The sequence below is a fragment of the Sus scrofa genome, chromosome 2 (genome assembly GCF_054392235.1).
Source record: "Sus scrofa isolate SSC_HxYL_T2T_F1_AM1 chromosome 2, Sscrofa_HxYL_maternal_Yorkshire_Landrace_v2.0, whole genome shotgun sequence".
NCBI classification, from domain to species: Eukaryota; Metazoa; Chordata; class Mammalia; order Artiodactyla; family Suidae; genus Sus; species Sus scrofa.
In genome coordinates this window covers 82809448-82833386 of record NC_139384.1, presented here as the reverse complement: position 1 = coordinate 82833386, position 23939 = coordinate 82809448, and the positions used below count along the sequence as shown (strand labels likewise).

Genomic DNA, 23939 nt, shown 5'->3' with positions numbered 1-23939 from the left:
TTTTGATGGTTGGGCTGATCACACTTGCTGTGAGATTGGATGAGGGTGAGGGCTGGGAGCAAATGGAGGGAGGCCATTCGATGTCTTAAGTCTGTAGCATAGGGATCTGCATGAGTGGGGATATCATTTGCTGAGGTGGGATGGCAGGGGCAAGGAGGAATGGGTTTGGGGGAGTTCTGATTGGGCCATGTGACTCTGCTGATGGAAGGCAGCCCAGCCTGGTGGTTAGAGCGCACTGGTTCATAACTGGGGGTGGGGTTGGGGTGGAGTGGCTCTGTCTCCCAGGGGACATCTGGAAATGCCTGGGGACATTTTTTATTATCACTACTAGAGCGAATGGTGTGCTTCTGGTATCGAGTGGGTAGAGACCAAAGATGCTGCTAAATGCCATTTTATGCCCAGGACAGCTGCCCAAACATCAGTCATGCTGAGACTAGGAAACCCTTTTGTTTTCTTTTTATGGCTGCCCCCCGAAGCACAGGGAAGTTCCCGGGCTAGGGGTCTAATCAGAGCTGTAGCTGTCAGCCTACACCACAGCTCACAGCAACGCTGGATCCTTAACCCACTGAGCAAGGCCATGGATGGGACCCGCATCCTCATGGATCCTAGTCAGGTTCTTCTTCTTCTTCTTTTTTTTTTTTTTTTGTCCTTTTGCTATTTCTTTGGGCCGCTCCTGAGGCATATGGAGGTTCCCAGGCTAGGGGTCGAATCAGAGCTGTAGCCACTGGTCTACGCCAGAGCCATAGCAACGCAGGATCCGAGCCGTGTCTGCAATCTGCACCGAAGCTCACGGCAACGCCGGATCGTTAACCCACTGAGCAAGGGCAGGGACCGAACCCGCAACCTCATGGTTCCTAGTCGGATTCGTTAACCACTGCACCACGACGGGAACTCCCTAGTCAGGTTCTTAACCTGCTAAGCAACGTGGGAACTCCTGGGAAACTTTTTGAGGAGCCTGGGCTCCGGTGGCTTGGGGGTCTGGAGGCCAATCCCCACTGTGGGATCTTGGATGAATTGCTGAACCTCTCTGTGACTTGGTTTCCTCCTCCTTCAAATGGCTTTAGGATAGTCCCTTGCAGGGCTCTTATAAGAATTTAATCAGTTCCTAGTCATCAAGTTGCAAAGTACTGAAAGCAGTACCTATAAGTGATAGGCAAGGAGTTCCCATCATGGCGCAGCGGAAACGAATCCAACCGGGATCCATGAGGTTTTGGGTTCGATCCCTGGCCTTGCTCAGTGGGCTAAGGATCTGGCATTGCCGTGAGCTGTGGTGTAGGTTGCAGAGGTGGCTCGGATCCCACGTTGCTTTGGCTATGGTGTAGGCCAGCAGCTGTAGCTCCAATTAGCCCCCGAGCCTGGGAAGCTCCATATGCCGCGGGTGCAGCCCTAAAAATACAAAACAAACAAACAAACAAAAAAAGCAGAGCTTCCGTGCCTGCTTGATTGCATCTCTCACAAGCGTCTTATCCTCATAAATCTATTGCTTGCCTAAAAAAATAAATAAATAGGGACAGGCAAATGCATTCATGGGGGTGAATGAGATCTTTCTGGGAGGAGAGAGAGGAAAGGAGACTGAGGGTTGGGTCCTAGCGTGCAGCAGCTGGAGAGATTAAAGAGAGGAGGAAGAAGCAGCAAAGATGTCAGAAGAAAATCCAGGGACTTAGGAGGACAGTCAGAAGGGTGTACGGTCAAGAGGCCAAAAGAGCAAAGTTCATCTACAGCCAGGTCTCATACTTTGAAAGGAACATTTTTTGGGGGTGCCTTTTCTTAGGGCTGCACCCGCAGCATATGGAGGTTCCCAGGCTAGGGGTCCAATCAGAACTATAGCCGGCCTACGCCACAGCCACAGCAATGCAGGATCCGAGCCACGTCTTCAACCTACACCACAGCTCACAGCAACGTCAGATCCCCAACCTACTGAGCAAGGCCAGGGATGGAACCCGCCACCCCATGGTTCCTAGTCAGATTCGTTTCTGCTGCACCACGACAGGAATGCCTTGAAAAGAACATTTTTAATGATGTGGATGGGAATAGATTCAGAAAGTATTAGAGTTCCCACTGTGGCACAGGGGGTTAAGAATCCGGCATTGTCTCTGCAGCAGCTCAGGTTCCTGCTAAGGCTTGGGTTCAATCCCTGGCCCAGGAACTCCCCAAAAAGAAAAAAGTATCATGAATAACAACATAAACAAGTCCCACTTATTAAATACTTCACTACTTGCAAGTGTTGTTTTACATACTCACTACTTAGAAATTCATTTGATTTCCACATCAAAGTCATGGAGTGGGTGGGAGTTCCCATTGTGCCTCAGTGGGTTAAGAACCTGACGCAGTATCCGTGAAGATGGGGGTTCAATTCCTGGCCTTGATCAATGGGTTAAGGATCTGGCATGGCTGCAAGCTGAGGCATAGGCTGCAGCTGCAGCTCTGATTCAACCCCAAGCCTGGAAACTTCATATGCAGCATGTGCAGCCGTAAAAAGAAAAAAAGAAAGAAAAACCCACCAACCAAAAAAACAAAAAAACTCATGGAGTAGGTACCTTTAGGTTTTGGTTTTCTGTTTCTGGGGAAAAAAAACACAGCCCAAACTTAGTCAGGTAATGTGACTGAGCAGGACCCTGTGAGGCTAAGACAAAACCTATGTTATCTTTCTGATAAATTCTGTGAGTTGGGAGAGTTCAGACGGGGCATGGTGATGATGGCTTGTCAGCTCTGTGATGAGAAATCTGGAATGTCTGGGGGCTGGAATCATCAGGAGGCTTATTCATTTGCCGTTGGGTGCCCGGGCTGGGATGATTTGAGGTGTGCTCCACTGGGGCTGATGCCTGGATGTGATGTCTCTGTGTGGCTTGGGCTTCCTCGCAATATGGTGACTGGGTTTTTGAGAAGGAGTGTGGAGAGAAAGCAAGTGTTTCTCAAGAGATCAAGGTGGAAGCTGGAGGGTTTCTTCTGACCTGCTTAGAAAGCAGATGGTGTCACTTGGCTGCATTCTCAGTGACAAGCGAGTCGCTAAGACCAACCTAGATTCAAGGGGAGGGGAATCAGACTCCACCTGCTGATGGGGGTGTGACAGATCACACTGCTGAGGAGCATGCTGGATGGGTGATGTTCTTGTGAATATCTTTGGAAAACACAGCCCGTTACCTGTTATTAACCTAACTTTACAGATGAGGAAATTGTAACATGGAAAATTAAACTAAGTTGCCCAGGTGACTAAGTAGCTATGCTGTGATTTGAACCCAGGTGCCAGGCCCCCAAATCTGTGACTACAAGCATTTTAAGAATATTGCCTCTTTGAACAGACTTGTGGTTGCCAAGGGGGAGAGGGGAGGGAGTGGGATGGACGGGGAGTTTGGGGTTAGCAGATGCGAACTATTACATTTAGAATGGATGAGCAATGAGGTCCTGCTGTAGAGCACAGGGAACTGTGTCCAGTCTCTTGGGATAGACCATGATGGAAGATAATATAAGAAAAGAAACACACACACACATATGTATACATATATATATGTGTGTGCGTGTGTGTGTATATGAATGGGTCATGTTGCTGTACAGCAGAAACTGGCACAACATTGTAAATCAACTACACTCTAATAAAAAATTAAAAAAAATTAGTTTGACCAAGAAAAAAAAGAAAAGGAATATATAAAAGGCACATTATATATCAGCTATACTTTTGGAGTTCCCATTGTGGTCCAGTGGGTTAAGAACCTGACTGGTATCCATGAAGATGAAGGTTCAATACATGGCCTCACTCAGTGGGTTAAGGATCTGACATTGCCGAAAGCTTGCAATCAAGCTGTGATTGAGCGGTGGGGTAGGGTGGGGTGGGAAAGAGGTGGGGTTGGAATAAATGCTTCAAAAGGCCACAATCATTTGCACGTCCCTCTCCAAGACTCTGAGACATGTGGCAGGTTGGTAGGATGCTCCCATGACACTTGCCCTCATTTTGATCACATGGCCCCTGTTTTGGTAAATCAGCATCCCATAGCACCTGTGGGTCCCTCGCTCCTACTTCCCCTTTCTCACTCTGTTCCAGCCACACTGGCTGCCAACCTGTTCCTCCCAAGCACCAGGCAGAGGCCAGCCTCAGGGCCTGTGCACTGGTTGTTTCCTCTGCTTGGAATGTTTTTTCTCCAGACACCTTACCAGTCTGGGTCATTCTCTCCTTCAAGTTTTTACTCAGATACCACTCTCTCAATGAGCCTTCGATGGCCCCCTCATTTAGAATTGCACCCCTGCCCCCCCGGTAGGCTCCATCCTTTTATCTTATTTTTCTCCCTTAACATTTACCACCTTCTAACAAGTTAAATACATATGCACCTACCACATTCGTTGTTTTACTCCTGCTAGAATGTCAGCCTCGCCCGGGCAGGGATGTGCGTCTCTTTCATTCCCAGCTGTATGCCCAGCACTTGGACCAGTACCTGGAGCATAAGAGAGGCTCAATAAATATTTGCTAAATCAAGGAAGGGGTGGCTGAATGATCAGAGCCCACTTGCATGCCCTTTGCCTGGAACACTCCCCCTGACAATACTCACACTCTGAAGATTTATTCGGACAGAAAAAGCATATAGTTGTCTCTGATTTTGTTTCGTCATGGGTAGGAACAAACATGAGACAGGAGAGTATGTTTTGCATTACTAGCCAGTGGTTGCTTACAATATTCCTTCTTGCCCGCCCTCTCATTCCCTAAAAGTTCTTTTTTTTTCCTTTTCTAGGGCCGCTCTAGGCATGTGGAGGTTCCCAGGCTAGGGGTCCAATCGGAGCTGTAGCCACCAGCCTACACCAGAGCCACAGCAACACGGGATCCGAGCCGCATCTGCGACCTACACCACAGCTCACGGCAATGCCAGATCCTTAACCCGCCGAGCAAGGCCAGGGATTGAACCTGCAACCTCATGGTTCCTAGTCGGATTCCTTAACCACTGAGCCACGATGGGAACTCCCCTAAAATTTCTTCTTAAAGCTTCTAGTTTTAGGGAAAAACACAGCAGGAATCTGGTCTCCCAATGGCTTTTTAAAAAAACAGCCATATTAACATACAGTGATGACATTTAAAATATACAATCTGTAGAGTTCCCTGGTGGCTCAGTGGGCTAAGGATCTGGTGTTGTCACTGCTGTGGCTGGGGTTCGATCCCTGGCTGGGAACTTTCACCCACCGTGGGTGCAGCCAAAAAAAATCACACAGTTTGATAAATGTTAACATACATGACTTGTGACAACAGCCCCACAATGAAGACAGTGAGTATTTCCACCTCCCCAGAGGTTTCCCCCTGCCCTTTTGTAGTCGCTCTCTTCTAACCCCCACCTGCTGTCCCCAAGCAATCCCTTTTTATCCCTATAGATTAGTTCACATCTGTTACCAGATCCAAACTCACTCGCCACACGACAGGCCAGTAAATCAAGAGAGAAATTGTTGAAGCAAAGAATAGCCTCTTTATTCAAAACACCAGCAGACCGAGAAGGGCGTGGACTAGTGTCCCAAAGAACCATCTTCCCCAAGTTAGAATGCAAGTTTCTTTTATGCCAAAGGCAGGGGCGGGGGGTTGTGTGCTGCAAACTTCTTGGTGCCAGAATCCTTTGTTCTTGTAGGTGTTGGTGCAGGTCAGATCACCACGCTCCTATGCCTCCAACAAGACAAAGATTTTCCTCTCTTCTGCAACTTTTTATCCCTGTATGAATGGAAAAGGGTTATACCTTTAAAGGTCAGAGCCTTGAAAAGGGGGGCTCCTGTCTATTTCAGACTTGAAGCAACATTCTTCACATGTAGCAAAAGCAAAAGAATACAAAAGTTAAAGGAAAAGAAACAGAGGCGTTCCCACTGTGGCACAAACAGGGTCTGTGGTGTCTTGGGAGCTGCGACACAGATTTGAGCCCCAGCCTGGCACAATGGGTTAAGGATCCTGAGCTGCTGCACCTACAGCTGAAGTTGTAACTATGGCTTGGATCTAAGCCCTGACCTGGGAATGCCATAGGCCATGGGGCGGCCAAAGGAAAAGAAACAGATCTGGAGTCAAATTTATTCTTCCCTATGACACATCTGCTCGAGTTTTAGATGGTATGTACTCTCTGACCCTGCTTCTTTCACTCAGCATAATCCTTCTGCGATTCTTCCAACAGTTGCGTGTCAGAGTTCTTTATTCCTTATTATGGCTGAATAGTATTCCATCACATGGGCATACGGCAGTTTGCTCATCCATTCTCCTGTCCACCAGTGTTTGGGTTGCCTCCACTTTTTTTTTTTTTTTTTTTTTTTTTTTTTGGCTATGCCCACAACCTGTGGAAGTTTCTGGGCCAGGGATCGAACCTGTCTCATAGCTGTGACAATGCCAGGTCCTTAACCCATTGAGCCACCAGGCAGCTCCCTGGTTACCTCCACTTTTTGGCAGATAAAGCTGCTCTGAACATTCCTGTGAACACTTGCTTTCATTTCTCTTGGGTAAATGCCTGGGGATGGTGCGGTCCCATGGGTGGCTCACACTTAACTTGTTAAGAAATGGCCAAACTCTTTTCCCAAAGTTGTTGTGCTATTTGACACCCCCACCAGCTGTGTGCCAGAGTTTCTGGGAATGTTTCTTTTCTTTGCATCGTCTCTTAGCCTTGGTTTAACCAGATCTCACAGGGCTTTTGCTTTTTCACACACTGGCTCACCACAGTTTTCATCAGTTATTCTTGTGCCTCGCTGCTCAGCATCTGCCTCGCCACTAGCTCTGTGGGGACAGGGATCTGCCTGTCTTGGCCACCGCCAGGTCCCAGAGCTTGGCACACAGTAGGCACTAGATACATGTTTGCTGAATGAATGCCTGACCCTGCCTGGTGGGCCAGGGGCTGGAGTGGAGATTCATTGGGTATTTATATTCCCGTTGTGATGATGAGGAAACAGAGGCACCAGAAGGTGTCACGACCCATCCAAGATCCCTCGGCTTGTGGTGGTTGGGCTGGGAGTCAAACCTTATCTATTTGATTCCCCCCGCCTCCGGCCCAACACACACACACACACCTCAACTGGTGGTGAGATTTTGAGTGTGTGTTAGGGTGGGAGGTGAGAGGTGGCAGGGAGGACTTTGAAGGGCCGGAAGAGGAGTTCATACTCTGTGTCTCTGTGGCAGCTTTTGAAAACGGTGCACAGCATGCCCACCCTCTCTGGTCTGTAGGATGAAGTCTTGCAACCTCAAGACGAAGGGGCTGCAAGGGCTGCATGCTGAGGGCCTCCACTTTCTAGATCTCCCTGAGCAAGCCCTGGTAACAGGCATTTCCTGTTTCCGGCGGGCTCCCTGGGGCGGGGTACGGGGTGGGGTGGGGTTGCTGCAGTGGTGTGCTCTGCTCTGGGTTCCCTCTCCTCTGTCGTGCCCCTCCACCTTCCGTCCGCCCCTCCCCCGGCCCCTCTCTGCCACCCAAAGTGGCCTCTGTCCCACCACACTGGTTCCCAGAAGAAGGATGGTGAACTCACCAACCTTTCCAGTTCTTTCTTTGTCTGGGGCAGGGGTTGTGACAATGGGGGACCTGCAGGCAAAGGGGAAGTGTCTGGGTGCTGATTTGCATGTGGGCAAGATGCCAGCCCAACTCTGAGGCTCTGGTGGAAGGAGGAGGGGAGCTGGGGGGTTGCCCCCTCCACTAATAGGGAGGAAATACTGTCCCAAGCCCCCACCTTCATTTGTTCAAAGGGACTCCTGTCCTTTGCCACCTTCGCCCACACTTCAGGCTACCGGGAAGTCCTTCTAGTGGTCTAACCTCAGACACTCCTGCTGTCAGAGGGAGCCCCTTTGTTCAGCTGGCCCTACTCCAGCCCAGAGGGCTGATGAGTCATACCCCCCTTTCCCCCTTTGAGGTGTCACATGACTGGGGGGAAGCAGTCTTCAGGCTCAGCTGATCTTCCTGAGGTCAGCAGTGAACTTCCTCCCTCTGGCCAGATGGGACCATCTATTCTGCTGCTCCTGGTGACCTGCCAGTCCTGTCTGGAGTCAGCCTGCGACCCCCGCAAAGGCTGCTGGGCTGCAGAGTGGCACGTGTTAAACCCCACCCCCCGCCCCCAGTGCCAACTGCTATGTGGCACCACGAGGCAGCCTGGTGTGGTTTGAAGAGGTAGACCCGTTGTGTCTCAGTGGTAATGAACCTGACTAGTATCCATGAGGATGTGTGTTCAGTCCCTGACCTCGTGGTGCTGTGAGCTGTGGTGTAGGCCAGCAGCTGCAGCTCCAGTTTGACCCCTAGCCTGGGAACTTCCATGTGCTGTGGGTGCAGCCCTAAAAAGACCAAAAAAAAAAAAAAAAAAAAAAAAAGATGAAGAGGTGGGATGGTACAGAGCTTGGGAGCTAGCTGGGTCTGGCTTCCCATTTCTACCTCTGCTGCCTTGGGGTGGGGCTATGTCCTATCTGAGCCTCAGTTGTCCCATCTGTTAAATGGGGATTCATTCAGTCACTGACTTTTATTGAACACCTACTGTGTGCCAGGCATACTAGGTGTTGAGGCCACAGCAGTGAGCTAGATACATGGGGAGTCCTGCCCTCGTGGAGCTGATATCCTGGTGTGTTGGGGAGGATTGGGGTGGGGAATATAGACAGACAATAACAAAATAAATAAATGGAGTGTATGTGTGTTAATTTTTTTTTTAGGCCACACCTGTGGCAGATAGAAGTTTCCAGGCCAGGGATGGAATCCACGCCACAGCAGTGACCTGAGCCACAGGTCACAGTAACAATGCCAGATCCTTAACCTACAATTTTAAATAGAGTGGTTGGGGAGGTCTCCCTGAGAAGCAACATTTCATCCAAACCCTCGAAGTGACAAGGAAGCAAGGCACCAAGTTAATTGGGGGATGGATATTCTAAGAGGAAGAGAATAGCCTGTGCAAAGGTCCTGGGGCTGAATCATGCCTGACATGTTCTAGGAACAGAGAGGAGGGCCCAGTGGATGAGGGGAGGATGGGGAGGTGGTGAGGGCAGAGAGATGATGCGGGAAGGTCGTGCAGGTCTTAGGAGCTATGGAGAGAATGTGGGTTTGCATCCAAGTGGAGTGTCTTGGGAGGGTTTTTCTGGCAGTTATGTTGCAAATAAATTTTGGGAGCCCAGGGGCAGAAGCAAGGAGTCCAGTCGGGAGGCCATTGCCATCATCAAGGAGTGGTGACAGTGGCTCGGGCCACTGGAGGTAGAGAGGAGGGAATGGGATTCTGGGTATATTTTGAGTATATACCAATAGGATTTTGGAGTGGATTGGAAATAGAGTAAGAAAGAAATAGAGAAACATCCCCATGGAACCAGTAAGATTTTGCTGATAGAAGTGGAATAAGAGAGACATAGTTAAGGCCACGCCAACATGTTGGATTTGGATAACTGGGAGGACAGGCGTTATTAGAATCCATCTCCTAGAGCTCAAACAAAACTGGGCATCTCAGTATCAGCTTCGGAAAGGGCTCAGTTCTCAATAAATGGTGCCTCTCACCAAGGGCTGGGGCCTCTGAAGGTCAGGGGCTGGTTCACACAGGCAGTGTTGGTTTCACGGAGACTGTTGAGAGTCAACGTTGCAAAATGAAGCTGTAGAGCGGCAGGGAGGGTGAGATGATATGGGAAAGCAAGGCAAGGGGCGTGGGACAATGCAGAAGCACACCGTACATTGTCTGTGGCTACGTGCATCCGTAGTAAGAGAATGAGGATACAGATAGGAGCAACGCAGACCCATTTCTGGATAGGAGCTACCAGTGGGGAGGGAAAGAAAGGCGTGTGTTTTAGAGTGACGATTGCATGTGGGTTTGAAATGTAATGATAACCTTTAATTCAAAAGGAAATACATTTACCCAGAGGAGTTGAAAACTTACTGTCCCATACGGAACCTGGATGTTTAGAACATCTTTATCCATAATTGCCAAAACTTGGGAGCCAACAAGGTGTCTTTCAGTGGGTGCATGGATAAACTTTGGTACATCCCGACAATAGACTATTGTCAGAAAGAAGTGAACTCTCAAGCCATGGGAAGACCTTACATGCCTATTATGAAGTGGAAGAAGCCAATCTGAAAGGCGATGCACTGTCTGATTCTGACTTTATGACATTCTGGAAAAGGCAGAACTCTGGAAGCAGTTAAAAGGTTACGAGTTGCCAGGACTCAGGGTGGAGGGAGGAATGAGTGGGTGAAGCCCAGAGGATTTTTAGGGCAGTGAAAATACTCTGATACTGTCATGGTGGATACACGTCATTACACATTTGTGCAAATCCATAGAATGTGCAACAAGAGTGAACCCTCATGTCAACTGTGGACCCTGGGTGATAATGACGTGTCATTGTAGGTTCATTGATTATAACAATGTACCCTCTCTGGTGGGGGAGGTGGATAATGGAGGAGGCTGTGCATGCACTGGGGGGAGAGGAGCATATAAAACATCTCTCTCTACCTTCCATTTAATTTTCCCACGAAGCTAAAATGCTCTGCGAAAGAAAGCCTATTATTTAAAAAGAAAGGAGTTGTTCCCATCGTGGTTCAGCAGTGAATGAATCTGACTAGCATCCATGAGGCTGCAGGTTCAATCCCCAGCCTCGCTCAGTGGGTTAAGGATCTGGCGTTGTCATGAGCTGCAGTGTAGATCATAGATGCAGCTCGGATCCTGCGTTGCTGTGTCTGTGGCGTAGGCCAGTGGCTACAGCTCCAATTCAGCCCTTAGCTTGGGAAACTTCATATGCCACGGGCGCGGCCCTAAAAAGAAAAAAAAAAAAAAAAAAAAGGGAAAAGAGAAAAAGTGAGGGAGAATCCACTAGCATCTCCAAACTGGACAGATGGAGGTGCCATAGACCCTAAAGGGAGTTGACAGCATGCAGCATGCTGGTCTCTGCACTAAGTGGCCTGTCATCCTCCCGGTGGTTAACCTGAGATCTTTAATTTGACAACAGTGTTCCAAGAAAGCAAGGGCAGAGGTTGCCATGTGTCTGGGATGCCTAAGTTCAAAACTCACAGTGTGACCTCTGCTGCCTCTGATTGGCCAAAGTCGATTGCAAGACCAGCCCAGACACAGAAGATGGGGAAACTAGACTCCACTTCTAGATGCTGAAGCTGAAAAATATTTTTAATGATCACAAGGGGCATTCAGGCCAGAGGGTACAACACGAACAAGGCATAGGGGGAGGAAAATGTAAAACCTGTTGCATTTAGGGTGTGGCCACCATTTTTACCTGGTTAGGGGAAGAGGTGGGGGAGATAGCATGAGAAAAAGGTTATTTGTGGAGTTCCTGTCGGGACTCAGTGGTTAATGAAACGGACTAGTATCCATGAGGACGTGGGTTTGATCCCCGGCTTTGCTCAGTGGGTTAAGGATCCAGTGTTGCCATGAGCTGTGGTGTAGGTTGCAGACGTGGCTCGGATCCCCAGTTGCTGTGGCTGTGGCGTAGGCCAGCAGCTACAGCTCCGGTGGGACCCCCTAGCCTGGGAACCTCCATACACCGCAGGCGCAGCCCTAAAAAGACAAAAAAAAAAAAAAAAAAAAAAAAAAAGAAAGAAAAGAAAAAGGATAGTTCTTACAGAATTCCATGGGGGTCAGATTTTGCAGTTGAGGTTAGGTCTTATTTTGAGGTTGATGAGTAACCATGGCGAGGTTCCATGGTCGGATTTGCTGTGTGCAGTGAGGCTGGGAGGAATGAAACACCCATCAGCGGGACCATCGAGGAGGCTGATACAGTCACAAAGGTGAGAGATGGTGGAGGCTGCCTGAGGATTTGACAATCAGAATGTTGAGGCACGGCTTGCAATTGAGAGAGAGTTTGGATGGTGAATCCGAAGGACCTCTTTATTGATTAGAAGGGGAGGAGTAATGAAATCAATACTTGCAAAACACTGGAATGCATTCCCGGTTTGGAGGAAATAATCCATAAACATATTCTAACTTGATTACAAAAACATGGGGTGTGTTGAAACTCTTCCTGGGGTCCTGAGGTGAGTCGCTGGGTGGCGATGGAGAGCGTAGAGCACAAGTGGCCCTGCTGCTGTCAGCCTTGAACCTGTTTGGTTTTTGCCCACTGGTGGGTGAAGCACGTGTTTCCCCAGCTGCAAATGAAGAAGCTGATGGTCATGAAAGGGCAGTGCATCCAGCTGTTGTTCTGAAAACCCAACCCTGGGCAGGAAAAGAGGTCCAGACTCTCCTCTGGCTACCCTCATGTTGTTTAGTCATTCAATAAACACTTACTGGGCACTATTGCTACCACAGGCAGACTCCAGAGATGACTCAGCCCCGAGTACTGCTTTCATCTGGGGGAGGGCACAGAGTGGGTCATAGACCTTGTCGTCAAGCCTGGGGTGAGGAGAGACATTGTATTAAGGGGATCTGGGGTGGGGGAGTGAGATTGAGGACTTCTGTTTAGGCGAAGAAATTGGGGGAGGTTTCCTAGAGGAAGAGATGTTGGAGATAGACTTCGAAGGATGAATAGGAGTTCCCTAGGCGGATGTAAGAGGAAATTTTAACCCAGATACCAGGCTTTTGTTTATCTCCCTGTGTGTAATTAGTGGAATAATTGGCAAGAATAGCTCAAGTGGGCAGGCGGGGGGCTGCTCTCTGGGAGACAGCAGTGAGTGATGGCTTGAAGCAAGTGAGATCTCGAGTTTCGGCTCAGAATTGAACATGGGTATGCTGGGTGAAAACCAGGAGTCCCAGCTGCTAGGCCACTAGGGACTAGAGACTAAAAGCAGAGTTGCCGGGATTCTTGCCCCCATAAGAATGTTTCAAGTAGGCAGAAACTGTAAAAACAGGAACCAGGTTTATTAGTGCAAGCACAGCACAAGTGGGAGACCACACAGGGAAGCAGTTTAGGAGCAAAACAGCACATTCAGAGAGGAGTGCGGACACCCCTGCTAGTGGGGAGCATGCCAAAGGGGTCATTTAAATCACGTAGATGGGGCCTTTCTTCTGGGTCTTTATTTTCCTTTTGGCTGATTATCTTGCTTCCTCTTTCACCTGACTGAACCCAGGGCCCGCCCCAATATATGTGCACATCTCTTAGTCAATATGGATTCCAGGGCAAGGGATGAAATGGAAGATAGACACCACTTATTATGGGGTGGCTCCCTCCCTTTCTGACCCTAGGGGGTCCTTTTGCACATGTGTAGTTGGGGTCTCCCTGACATCACGGATGGGAAGTATGTGATTTCTTGATTTTTTTTGCCCAAACAGGGCTTAGCCCCTCTCTGCCCTGCCACTTCCATTGTTTAAAAGTGTCCATGGGGAGTTCCCATCGTGGCACAGTGGAAATGAAACTGACTAGGAACCATGAAGTTATGGGTTCAAGCCCTGGCCTCACTCAGTGAGTTAAGGATCTGGCACTGGCCGTGAGCTGTGGTGTAGGTGGCAGATGTGGCTTGGGATCTGGCGTTGCTGTGACTGTGGTGTAGGCTGGCAGCTGTAGCTCCGATTCGACCTCTAGCCTGGGAATCTCCATATGCCGCAGGTACGGCCCTAAAAAAGCAAAAAAAAAAAAAAAGTGTCCACTGGAGACAAAGTCCAGTTATTTATCCTGTTCCTGTTGCTATTTCTATCTCAATGTATAAACAGGAGGCTGATTGTAAATGTCTAGCCTGGAGCCCATTTATCTCCTGCCTCAGGGCCTCTGAGGATCAGACAGACTACAGCTGGCTCTGATCCTTAAGGCTACTGTATTAGGATAACACTAGCTGCTGTAACAAATAGGCCTTTTCAGTGACTTAATACAATAGGAATTTACTTCTTTTTACATAATAGTCCAGTGTTCCTCCTGGTACCATGCGGGAAGTTTTTTTTCCTATGTGGTGATTTAGAGGCTATTTTCGTTTGTGGCTTTGCTAGCCTTTAGAATCTCAGCATCATTTCTCTCCAGCTAGCAGACAAGAGGGAGAAAGGGGATGGAGAAGGCAATCCCACTTTTTTTTTTTCCTTTTTCAGCCAAACCAGTGGCATGTGGATGTTCCTGTGCTATGGATCAAATCCAAGCCACAGCTGGGACAGCCCTGGATCCTTAACCCACTGCACCACAGTGGGAATGCCACAATCCCACTTATTAAATTCATTGCTCTGAAAATGATGCACATGGCAAATACTCACATTCCATTGGATAGAATTAGCTGCAAGGAGGGATGGAAAATATAGTTCTTGTCTGGGCGGGCAACTTTCCAATAGCAATTCCATATTATGGAAGAGAAAGCAGGAATTCTGGTGGATTGCCAGTGACCTGTGCCACAGGTAGGCAGAAGGAATAGAACTAAAGCCTAGAAGGTGGTGAGAGATACCCACTTTGCTTTGTGACCATGAATAAGTCCTTCTTCTTCCTCTCTGGGTTTTCTTCCTTTCTCTAGGTGATGAACATTAGAGACTAGTTGATATCCGAGGTCTTTTCCAGTTCTGAAAATTGATGGGTCAGTGAATGCTCTTGGGCTTTCTAGCTGGAGCTAAGATGATAATGGTTATTACCATGGTAGTGATGAGATGGTAATGATGGTGATGGTGATGATAATGATGGTGGTGGTGATGGTGATAATGATGAAAATGACAGTGGTAATGATGATGGTGATGGTAATGGTGATTATGATGGTGTTGATGATGATTTAGATGGTGATGGTGGTGATGACGGTGATAGTGATGGTAATGTTGACGATGATGAAGATGATGATTGTAATGATGATGGTGGTGGTTATGGTGATTATGATGTGATATTGATGATGAGTATAAAGATGATGGTGATGACGATGTAGAGGTGATAACAATAATACTGTGATAATCATGATGGTAATGATAGTGGTAATGATGGGTGTGATTACGGTGATGGTGATAGGGAGGAAGACAGTGGTCACTTCTAGATATTGAGGGCTCACACCATCCCAAGGCCTTTTCATGCATTATCCCATTGAATTACAACAGGACATAGCAGGCATCATGACGGTCCATTTTATAGTTGAGAAAGCACATTCAGAGAGGGGAGGTGACTTTCCCAAAGACACACAGCAATTAGAAGCATCTTCTCATATCCTTTTGGATTAGGAGCCCTCTAGGGGTTTATTCTCCATCCTGTTCGTCACCATCCCACCCCAGGATTGTTCTCTTGCCTCCTGGGGTTGAAGATAGGAGGTTTGAGAGAAAACTCTGGAGTTCAGTAATGGTCACACTAAAGATATTCAATGAAAAATCATTCTGGGATTTTTAATAGAAATTGCATTGACTTGATAGCTCAGTTTTGGAGAGGACTAACATTTAAACAATATTGAGTCCATAGATAAGAATTAGTATATATTTCACTCTGTTTAGATCTTCCTTCATATCTTTCCATAAACTTTTATAATTTACTCCATAAAGATTTGTACTTCTTTTGTTAGATGTGTTAGATATTAACCAGCTTCTTTTGTTAGATGTGTTGGTTTGTTTGCTTTATATTTTTAGGTGATGGGAAATGCTATTCTTTTAAAATCAAAGTCCAGGAGTTCCCTGGTGGCCCAGTGGCTGAGGACCTGGTGTTGTCCCTGTTGCGGTTTGTGTCACTGTTGTGGTGTGGGTTTGATCCCTGGCCCAGGACTTTCCCATGCAGCGAACTTGGCTGGAAAAAAAAATTGAAGTCCAATTTTCATACAGGGAAGTGCTCAGTTCTTCAATTTACCATTCAATCAGTTCTAGCAAATGTGTACCCTTGTGCAACCCACACTCTTATCTAGACACAGAACTTTCCCATCACTTGTGGCCTTTCTGAGTCAATCTTTACCACCCTCTCCACTCCAGAAGCAGCCACTGATTTGATTTCTATCACCATAGGTTAGTTTTACTTATTCTAAAATTTTGCAAATGTGATCTTAAAAAAAAAAAGCGCGTTTGCTGATGTTCCAACATACAATAAACTTTGTGTGTTGATTTTGTATTCAGTAACATTGCTATTTTATTAATTCCAGTTGTTCATCTGTATATTCTTTGGGGGTTTCTGTGTTGGCAAGCATATCATCTGCAAAAATGACGACTGAATTTTTGTTTGTTTTGTCTTTTTAGGGCCACATCCTAAAAAGGTGTGAGGGTTCCCAGGCTAGGGATCATATTGGAGCCGTGGCTGCTGGCCAGTGCCACAGCCACAGCCATGCCAGATCCGAGCCACATCTATGACCTACACCACAGCTCACGGCAACACTGGTTTCTTAGCCCATTGAGCAAAGCCAGGGATCAAACCCGCATCCTCATGGATACTAGTCAGATTCGTTTCCACTGAGCCACGACAGGAACTCCGATTATATTTGTTTCTCTTCTGTCTTTCATTTCTTCGTCTTGTTTTACAGCACAGGCTAAGATCTTCAGTGCAGTGTCAATAGGCATGAACATTTGACACCCTTGCCTTCGTTCTGATTTCAAAGAAAATCTTTGCAACATTATACTCTTAAGTATATTGTTCCACTTTATACTGAAGACAAAGCTTTAAGGTTTTTTTGGTGATGCTTTTTATCAGGTTACAGAAGTTCCTTTCCATTCCTACTTTGCCAAGGGTTCTTTTTTCTCATTCTTTCATCAGGAATGGATGCTGAATTGTTACTATGTCTTTTATGTATCTCTAATTGTTGCTCATCTCTTTTTGACAGAGAGAAAAGGCCTTGGGCAGGCAGCAAGATCCAGATAAAATTGTATAATGCTGTTACGTCATATTTATTTTACACTGGCTTCTGTTTGTAGCACTTGATCTTGTTTTCCTTTGAGAGTAGGGTGGAAAGTTCTCTTTATTTATGTTAAAGTTAATTTAAAGTCCATGTACCACACATAATGGCTTAGGTAGGTGGTGTATGTGGCCATAACTGAGAGGATAGTCTGAAGATGAAAGTTTGAGATACACAGTGTACATTGAAGTTGTTCATAAACGCAGCTGCCTGAGTTTGCCTTCCAGCTGTTTGTCCCTGCCTCACTTTCTTCATCAATTCCTTCTTCTTCTATATACATATATATATATATATATATATATATATATATATATATATATATATATATTTAGGGCTGTACCCTTGGCATATGGAAGTTCCCAGGCTAGGAGTCCAATCAGAATTACTGCTCCCACAGAAACTCAGGATCTGAGCTTCGTCTGCGACCTACACCACAGTTCATGGCAATACCAGATCCCCAACCCACTGAGCGAGGCCAGGGATCGAACCCGCATCCTCATGGATACTAATTGGATTCATTTCCAATGTGCCATGACGGGAACTCCCATCAATTCCATCTTGTAAAGGATAAGAATGAATTTTTGCAAGAATTCCTTAGTATCTCTCATATATATGTATGTATGTGTTTGTGTGTGTGTATATATACACACACACATATATACACATACATTATATATATATATATATTTTTTTTTAATTTAAAAATAAGTTCCCAGAGTTCCCGTTGTGGCTCAGAAGAAACGAATCTGACTAGGCACCGTGAGGTTGCAGGTTCGATCTTTGGCCTCACTCAGTGGGTTAAGGATCCAGCGTTGCCATGAGCTGTGGTGTAGGTCACAGATGTGGCTCAGATCCCACGTTGCTGTGGCTATGGTGTAGGCTGGCAGATGTAGCTCTGATTAGACCCCTAGCCTGGGAACTTCCACATGCTGCTAGTGCAGCACTAAAAAAAAAAAGTAAGTTCACTTTATTCATCATTTTAATAATTTCTGATTTGACTTAAACATGGCCATAGGCATGCCAGCAAAAGCACAAGTATTGAGGCAGAATAGCCTCATAAATTCTATAAATTTTAGATGTATGGGAATTGAAACACTGTGTAAAAATAGAGCCAGGGTCTTACACTGACATTTTAGAGCATGTAGATAATGTGTGACTCGTTTATCCTTTATTTATTTATTTATATTTAAATTTTTGTCTTTCTAGCGCTGCACCCTCAGTGTATGGAAGTTCCCAGGCTAGGGGTTGAATTGGAGTTATAGCTGTCAGCCTACACCACAGCCAACAGCAATCCCAGATCCAAGCTGAGTCTGTGGCCTACACCACAGGTCACAGCAATGTCAGATCGTTAACCCACTTAGTGAGGCCAGAGATTGAACCGGCGTCTTCTTGGTTACTGCTGAGCCGCAATGGGAACTCCGTGTGCTTTGTTTTTTTTTTTTTTTTTTCCCATCTGCTTTATTTTAAATGTAGAGAAAAAAATTTAGAGTCATTCGGAAGGAGTCAAAGATTCAATATTGGGGATTCTATTAATATAACTCGTATTAAATAGAATCAAGAACAAAATATACATGATCATCCTATACGGATTTTTAAAAATCACCTAATAAAAGTCAGAATTTATTCTTTTTTTTTTTGATGTTTGTTTTTTGATTTGTGGCCATGCCCACAGCAGGCAGAAGTTCTTGGACCAGGGATTGAACCTGCCCCATGGCAGTGATAACACTGGATCCTTAACCTATTGAGCCACCAGGGAACTCCTAAATATTCATTCTTTTTTTTAATGGTGGCACCCATGGCATATGGAAATTCCCTGGCCAGGGATTGAATCAGAGCCACAGCTGTGACCCACACTGGATCCTTTCACCCACTGCGCCGAGTTGGGGAGGGAACCTGCACTTCCACAGCGACCAGAACCACTATAGTCAGAGTCTTTTTTTTTTTTTTTTTTTTTTTTGCCTTTTTTTAGGGCTGCATCTGCAGCATTTGCAGGTTCCCAGGCTAGGGGTTGAATCAGAGCTGTGCTTCGGGAGTCTTGATCCACATCAATTTTATTGAGACTTCTGAGGGCCATGGGAAAGGGCAGCTCCATGTGCTGGGGGAAGCTGGTGGTGAGGAGGTTGGTTAGAATTCTTTTGGATCTGGGGGATCTTAGAGAGAACTGAATTCATTGGGACATTTGGCTGAGCTGATGATGGGCAAATGCAAGTACATGAGCGCTTGTTTATATTAGAACCGAACACTTCAAAGCCAGATGTATGTTTGACTGAGGCATCACCCAATATCTTTTGTGTGTGTGTGTTTTGTTTTTTTTTTTAAGCTGTGCCCAAGGCATGTGGAGGTTGCCAGGCCAGGGATCAAACCCTTGCCACAGCAGTGACCCTCGCCACAGCAGTGACCCAAGCCACAGCAGTGACAATGCTGGGTCTTTAACCTCTAGGTCACTAGGGAACTCCGTCACCTAATATCTTCTGGCTGCAAATGACAGCGACCAGACCCAAACTGGTTTAAATGAAAAAGGAATGTCTTGGCTCATGATATTGGAAAGTTCAGGGATATTTCACATAAAATGGAACCACACAATATGTAACCTTTTTGTGTCTGTCTTTTTTTTCTCTTCTTTGTCTTTTAGCACCGCACCAGCAGCATATGAATGTTTCCAGGCTAGGGGTCGAATTGGAGTTTGTAGCCTCCAGCCTACGCCAGAGCCACAGCAATGCGCGATCTGAGCTACGTCTGTGACCCACAACACAGCTCACGGCAACACCAGATCCTTAACCCACTGAGCGAAGCCAGGGATCAAACCTGCATCCTCATGGATGCTAGTCGGGTTCGTTAACCATGGAACCACGACAGGAACTCCCTTGTGTCTAGATTCTGTCAAGGAGCAACATATTTTTGAGGGTCATCCACTCTGTAGTGGATGCTGTAGCCGCTGATCTACGCCACAAGTATCACAAGCGTCAAGTGTTTCACCCATTTTTATGGCTGAATATATTCTGTTGTTGTCTACACCTCACTTTGTGTATCCAAAATCAGTTGGTGGGCATAGGTAAATCCATAGAGACAGAAGCAGACTAATGTTTGCCAGGGTGAAAGGAGGAGGGTGGGGGTTTGCAGAAGGACTAGTTAATGGGTGCAGGATTTCCTTTCAGGTGATAAATTATCTTGGCTCTAGGTGATGGGCACACGATACTGGGAAGATATTAAATGTCACTGAATCGTATGCTTTAAAATAGCTAATGGGGAATTCCTTTGTGGCTCAGTGGGTTAAAAATGCGACATAGTGTTTGTGAGGATGGGGGTTCGATCCCTAGCCTCCCTCAGTGGGGTAAGGATCTGGTGTTGTCACAAGCTTCAGCATAGGTCAAAGATGCGGCTCAGATCCGTTGTTGCTGTGGCTGCAGGGTAGACTGCAGCTGCAGCTGCAATTTGAACCCTAGCCCAGGAACTTCCATATGCACAGGTGCGGCCATAAAAAGAAAAATAAAGATTAATGGTTAAATTTTTTTATTGTGACAAACAGTACATAATCTTTATCATTACATATAAATGAAATGATATAAATATATTTTATAATTATAAATACAATTTTATGTGAAAGTAGATGAATTATATATATATAAATCAAATGATATTATTTGCAATTTAAATCATTTGTAAGGGTGCAATTCAGTGGCATTAAATACATACACGATGTTGTGTTATTACCACTCTATCCAAAATGTTTTCATAATCCTCACCAGAAACTCTGTCTCCATTAAACACTAACACCCTATTCCCTTCCCTCAGCCCTTGGTACCCACCATTCCACTTTCTATACCTGCGGATTTGCCTATTCTAGGGCCCTCATGTAAATGGAATTGTAAAATATTCATCCTTCTGTGTCTGGCTTATTTCATTTAGCACAATGTTTCCAGGGTTTATCTCTGTTGTAGCATAAATCAAAATTTCATTCCTTTTTAATGGCTCGGTAACTTTCCATTGTATGTATATATCACATTTTCTTATCTGTTAATGGTTAACTTTATATCTTACAAATTTTACCGCAATCAAAAAAATTCTGGGGAGTTCCCGTCGTGGCACAGTGGTTAACGAATCCGACTAGGAACCATGAGGTTGCGGGTTCGGTCCCTGCCCTTGCTCAGTGGGTTAAGGATCCAGCGTTGCCGTGAGCTGTGGTGTAGGTTGCAGACGTGGCTCGGATCCCGAGTTGCTGTGGCTCTGGTGTAGGCCAGTGGCTACAACTCTGATTCGACCCCTAGCCTGGGAACCTCTATATGCCGCAGAAGCGGCCCAAAGAAATAGCAAAAAGACAAAAAAAAAAAAAAAAATTCGGGGGTAGATCTGGCTTCAGGTACAGCTTGATCTTTCTTTCCTCTTCTGTGCCAGCCCCAGGTCAGATGGCCAGGGGTCAGCTTCTTCCCTGTCCCATTATGTTTCTTCCACTCTCATGTCTCTCCCCACAGTTCCTGTGCCTTAAGAATATCCGTACTTTCTTGTCTACCTGCTATGAGAAGTTTGGCCTCAAGCGGAGTGAACTCTTTGAAGCCTTTGACCTCTTCGATGTGCAGGATTTTGGGAAGGTGAGCTGGGTCTAAACTGCCTGTGAGCTGGACACCTAGAGCCCAGAGATTGGATTTCAGTTCATTTCAATGAACGTCTATACTGGGCAAGCCAAGGGCTGTTGGGAAAGGACTGATGGGCCAGACCAAGCTGTACACCAGGTGCAAAGAGACTGGCTTAGGACACGTGGAACTGAGTTTGAGTCCTTGCTCACCACTTGCTGTGTGACCTTTGATATGTGGTTCTCCTTCTCTGAGCACTAGGTTCCTCATAGAAATAATACCATCCCAGTCCTCTGGGAATGGTTATGAGGATTAAACAGAACAAGGGGATCAAGTGGTGGGTGCTCAGTTAAGGAAACTTTAACATGCTGACATGGGGGGATGAGAGGACGGGAAAATCTTGAATTAGGCTTCCAGGGGCATGGGGTCTTGCCTCAAAGTCAGGTGCTTCGAGGCTGTGTTCTGGCATGTGGGTGGCTGTGGGGTATACAGAGCAGCTGCGGTCTTTGTCACAGGTCATCTGCACCCTGTCGGCTCTGTCCTGGACCCCGATTGCTCAGAACAAGGGGATCATGTGAGTAGCCATTGAGGCAGCTTTGGACCCATTGAGTCCCAATCCCCCTCCTCTTTGAAGCCCCCTTCCCACCTGGCCCGCGGGCCTCTGGCTCACACCACCCTGGCTCCTCCAGGCCCTTCCCCACAGAGGAGGACAGTGTGGGTGATGAAGACATCTACAGTGGCCTGTCGGACCAGATTGAGTGAGTGTCTGGGGCCACCACCCGCCCTGGAGGTGGGGGCTGAGGGGACATGGCCCTGTCCTCCTGAGGGGAGGTGGCCTTGCCCTGGGGGACATGAGGGCACCCTGGTCTGGGGGTTCCCTGGCCCTGCCTGACTCTGCATCCTGCAGCGACACCGTGGAGGAGGATGAGGACCTGTACGACTGCGTGGAGAACGAGGAGGCCGAGGGTGATGAGATCTACGAGGACCTCATGCGCTCGGAGCCGGTGCCCATGCCGGTGTGTAGGGGGCGCAGGACTGGGCCGGGACCGGTGCCTGGGCGGGGCGCGGCCCTGGACCCCCAACATCTGCCTTTCCTCCCCATTCTCAGCCCAAGATGACAGAGTATGACAAGCGGTGCTGCTGTCTGCGGGAGATTCAGCAGACGGAGGAGAAGTACACGGACACGCTGGGATCCATCCAGCAGGTGCAATGCTCTCACCCGGCCTCTGCCAGACGCATGCGCAGAGTGGGGAGGCGGCATCTGTGCCAAGCGGGTCTGGGGCTCTTGCCCATCCCTGCTGCGTTGTGTTTCTTTGTCTCTCTTCGTCTCTGGTTTTCTCCGTCTTTGTCTGTCTCTCTTTCCCTCTGTCTTCCCCTATTACTTCTGGTTATCTTTCTCTCCCTTGGTGTCTCTTTATCCCTGTTTTTTATCTTTTCCTGTATCCTCATCTCTGTCCGTCTGTCTCTTAGTGTCTCTGACTTTCCAGTTCCTCTTTTTTTTTGCTTTGGTCATCTCTCTTTTAAACGGTTTTATTGCGATTTCATCAATATACCATACACTTGATTCATTCAGCATCTACAGCCTTTTGGAGTGAGGGGTCATTTACAAGGGTGTGCAGCCATCACCACTGCTTAAATTTAGGACGTTTTCATCATCCCCCAAAGAAACCCCATACCCCTTAGCCATCACCCCCTAAGCCTCCATCCTCCCCCAGCCCCTGTCAACCACTAATCTACTTTCTGTCTCTATGGATTAACTTATTCTGGACATTTCATATGAATGGACTCACACACTAGGTGGTCTATTGTGTCTGGGTTTCTCTCCCAGAGCCTCATATTTTCAAGGTTCATTCATGTTGTGTCGAGTGTCAGTGTTTCACTGTTTATTTATTATTCATTCATCCATTAATGGACATTCGGGTTGTTTCCACTTTGGGGCTATGGTAAATAATTCTGCCCCAAATAGCCCTGAATAGCTTTTTTTTTTTTTTAATGTCTGCACTCCAAGGCATATAGACGTTCCCAGACCAGGGATAGAATCCGAGCCACAGCTGCAGCAATGCTAGATCTTTTTATCCATTTTTCGGGGATGGGGATGGAACTCCAGCCTCTGTAGCGACCCACGTCACTGCAGTTGGATCCTTTTTTTTTTTGTCTTTTTAGGGCCACACCCCTGGCACATGGAGGTTCCCAGGCTAGGGGTCCAATAGGAGCCATAGCTGCCAGCCTATGCCACAGCCACAGCAATGAGGGATCTGAGCTGAGTCTGCAACCCACGACACAGCTCACAGCAATGCCAGATCCTTAACCCACTGAGCAAGGCCAGGGATTGAACCCGTGTCCTCATGGATGCTAGTTGGGTTGGTTAACTGCTGAGCCACCACGATGGGAACTCCTACAGTCAGATTCTTACCCCACTTCATCACAGCGAGAACTCCCCTGTATAGGTTTTTGTGTATCTATCTCTTCTCTCCTTATCTATTTCCTTGCCTCCATCTTTCTCTTTCTCTCTATGCATCCCTCTCTCCGCTCCCAGTCTCTGTGTTTCTGCTTGTCTCTTTCCATCTCTGTCTCCTCCTCCCTACCTCTCTGGGGCTGGGCTGGAGAGAGGAGCCTCACTTTCCTGCATCATCCGTCTCTCCCCCACTCCCCTTCCCCCACAGCACTTTATGAAGCCCTTGCAACGATTCCTTAAACCTCAAGACATTGAGATCATCTTCATCAACATTGAGGTGAGCGGGCCTGTCCC

General features: G+C 47.0%; 1 protein-coding gene across 2 annotated transcripts in view; it reads left to right on the top strand.

The window, feature by feature from the left end:
• Positions 1-23939, top strand: part of VAV1 (vav guanine nucleotide exchange factor 1) — a 64218-nt gene that overhangs the window by 13709 nt on the left and 26570 nt on the right. For both annotated transcript variants that reach the window (NM_001267833.1, XM_085009350.1), the window contains 6 exon segments: positions 21092-21208; positions 21706-21764; positions 21880-21948; positions 22098-22206; positions 22299-22394; positions 23854-23922. In NM_001267833.1, coding sequence (NP_001254762.1) covers positions 21092-21208; positions 21706-21764; positions 21880-21948; positions 22098-22206; positions 22299-22394; positions 23854-23922 — 519 coding nt within the window.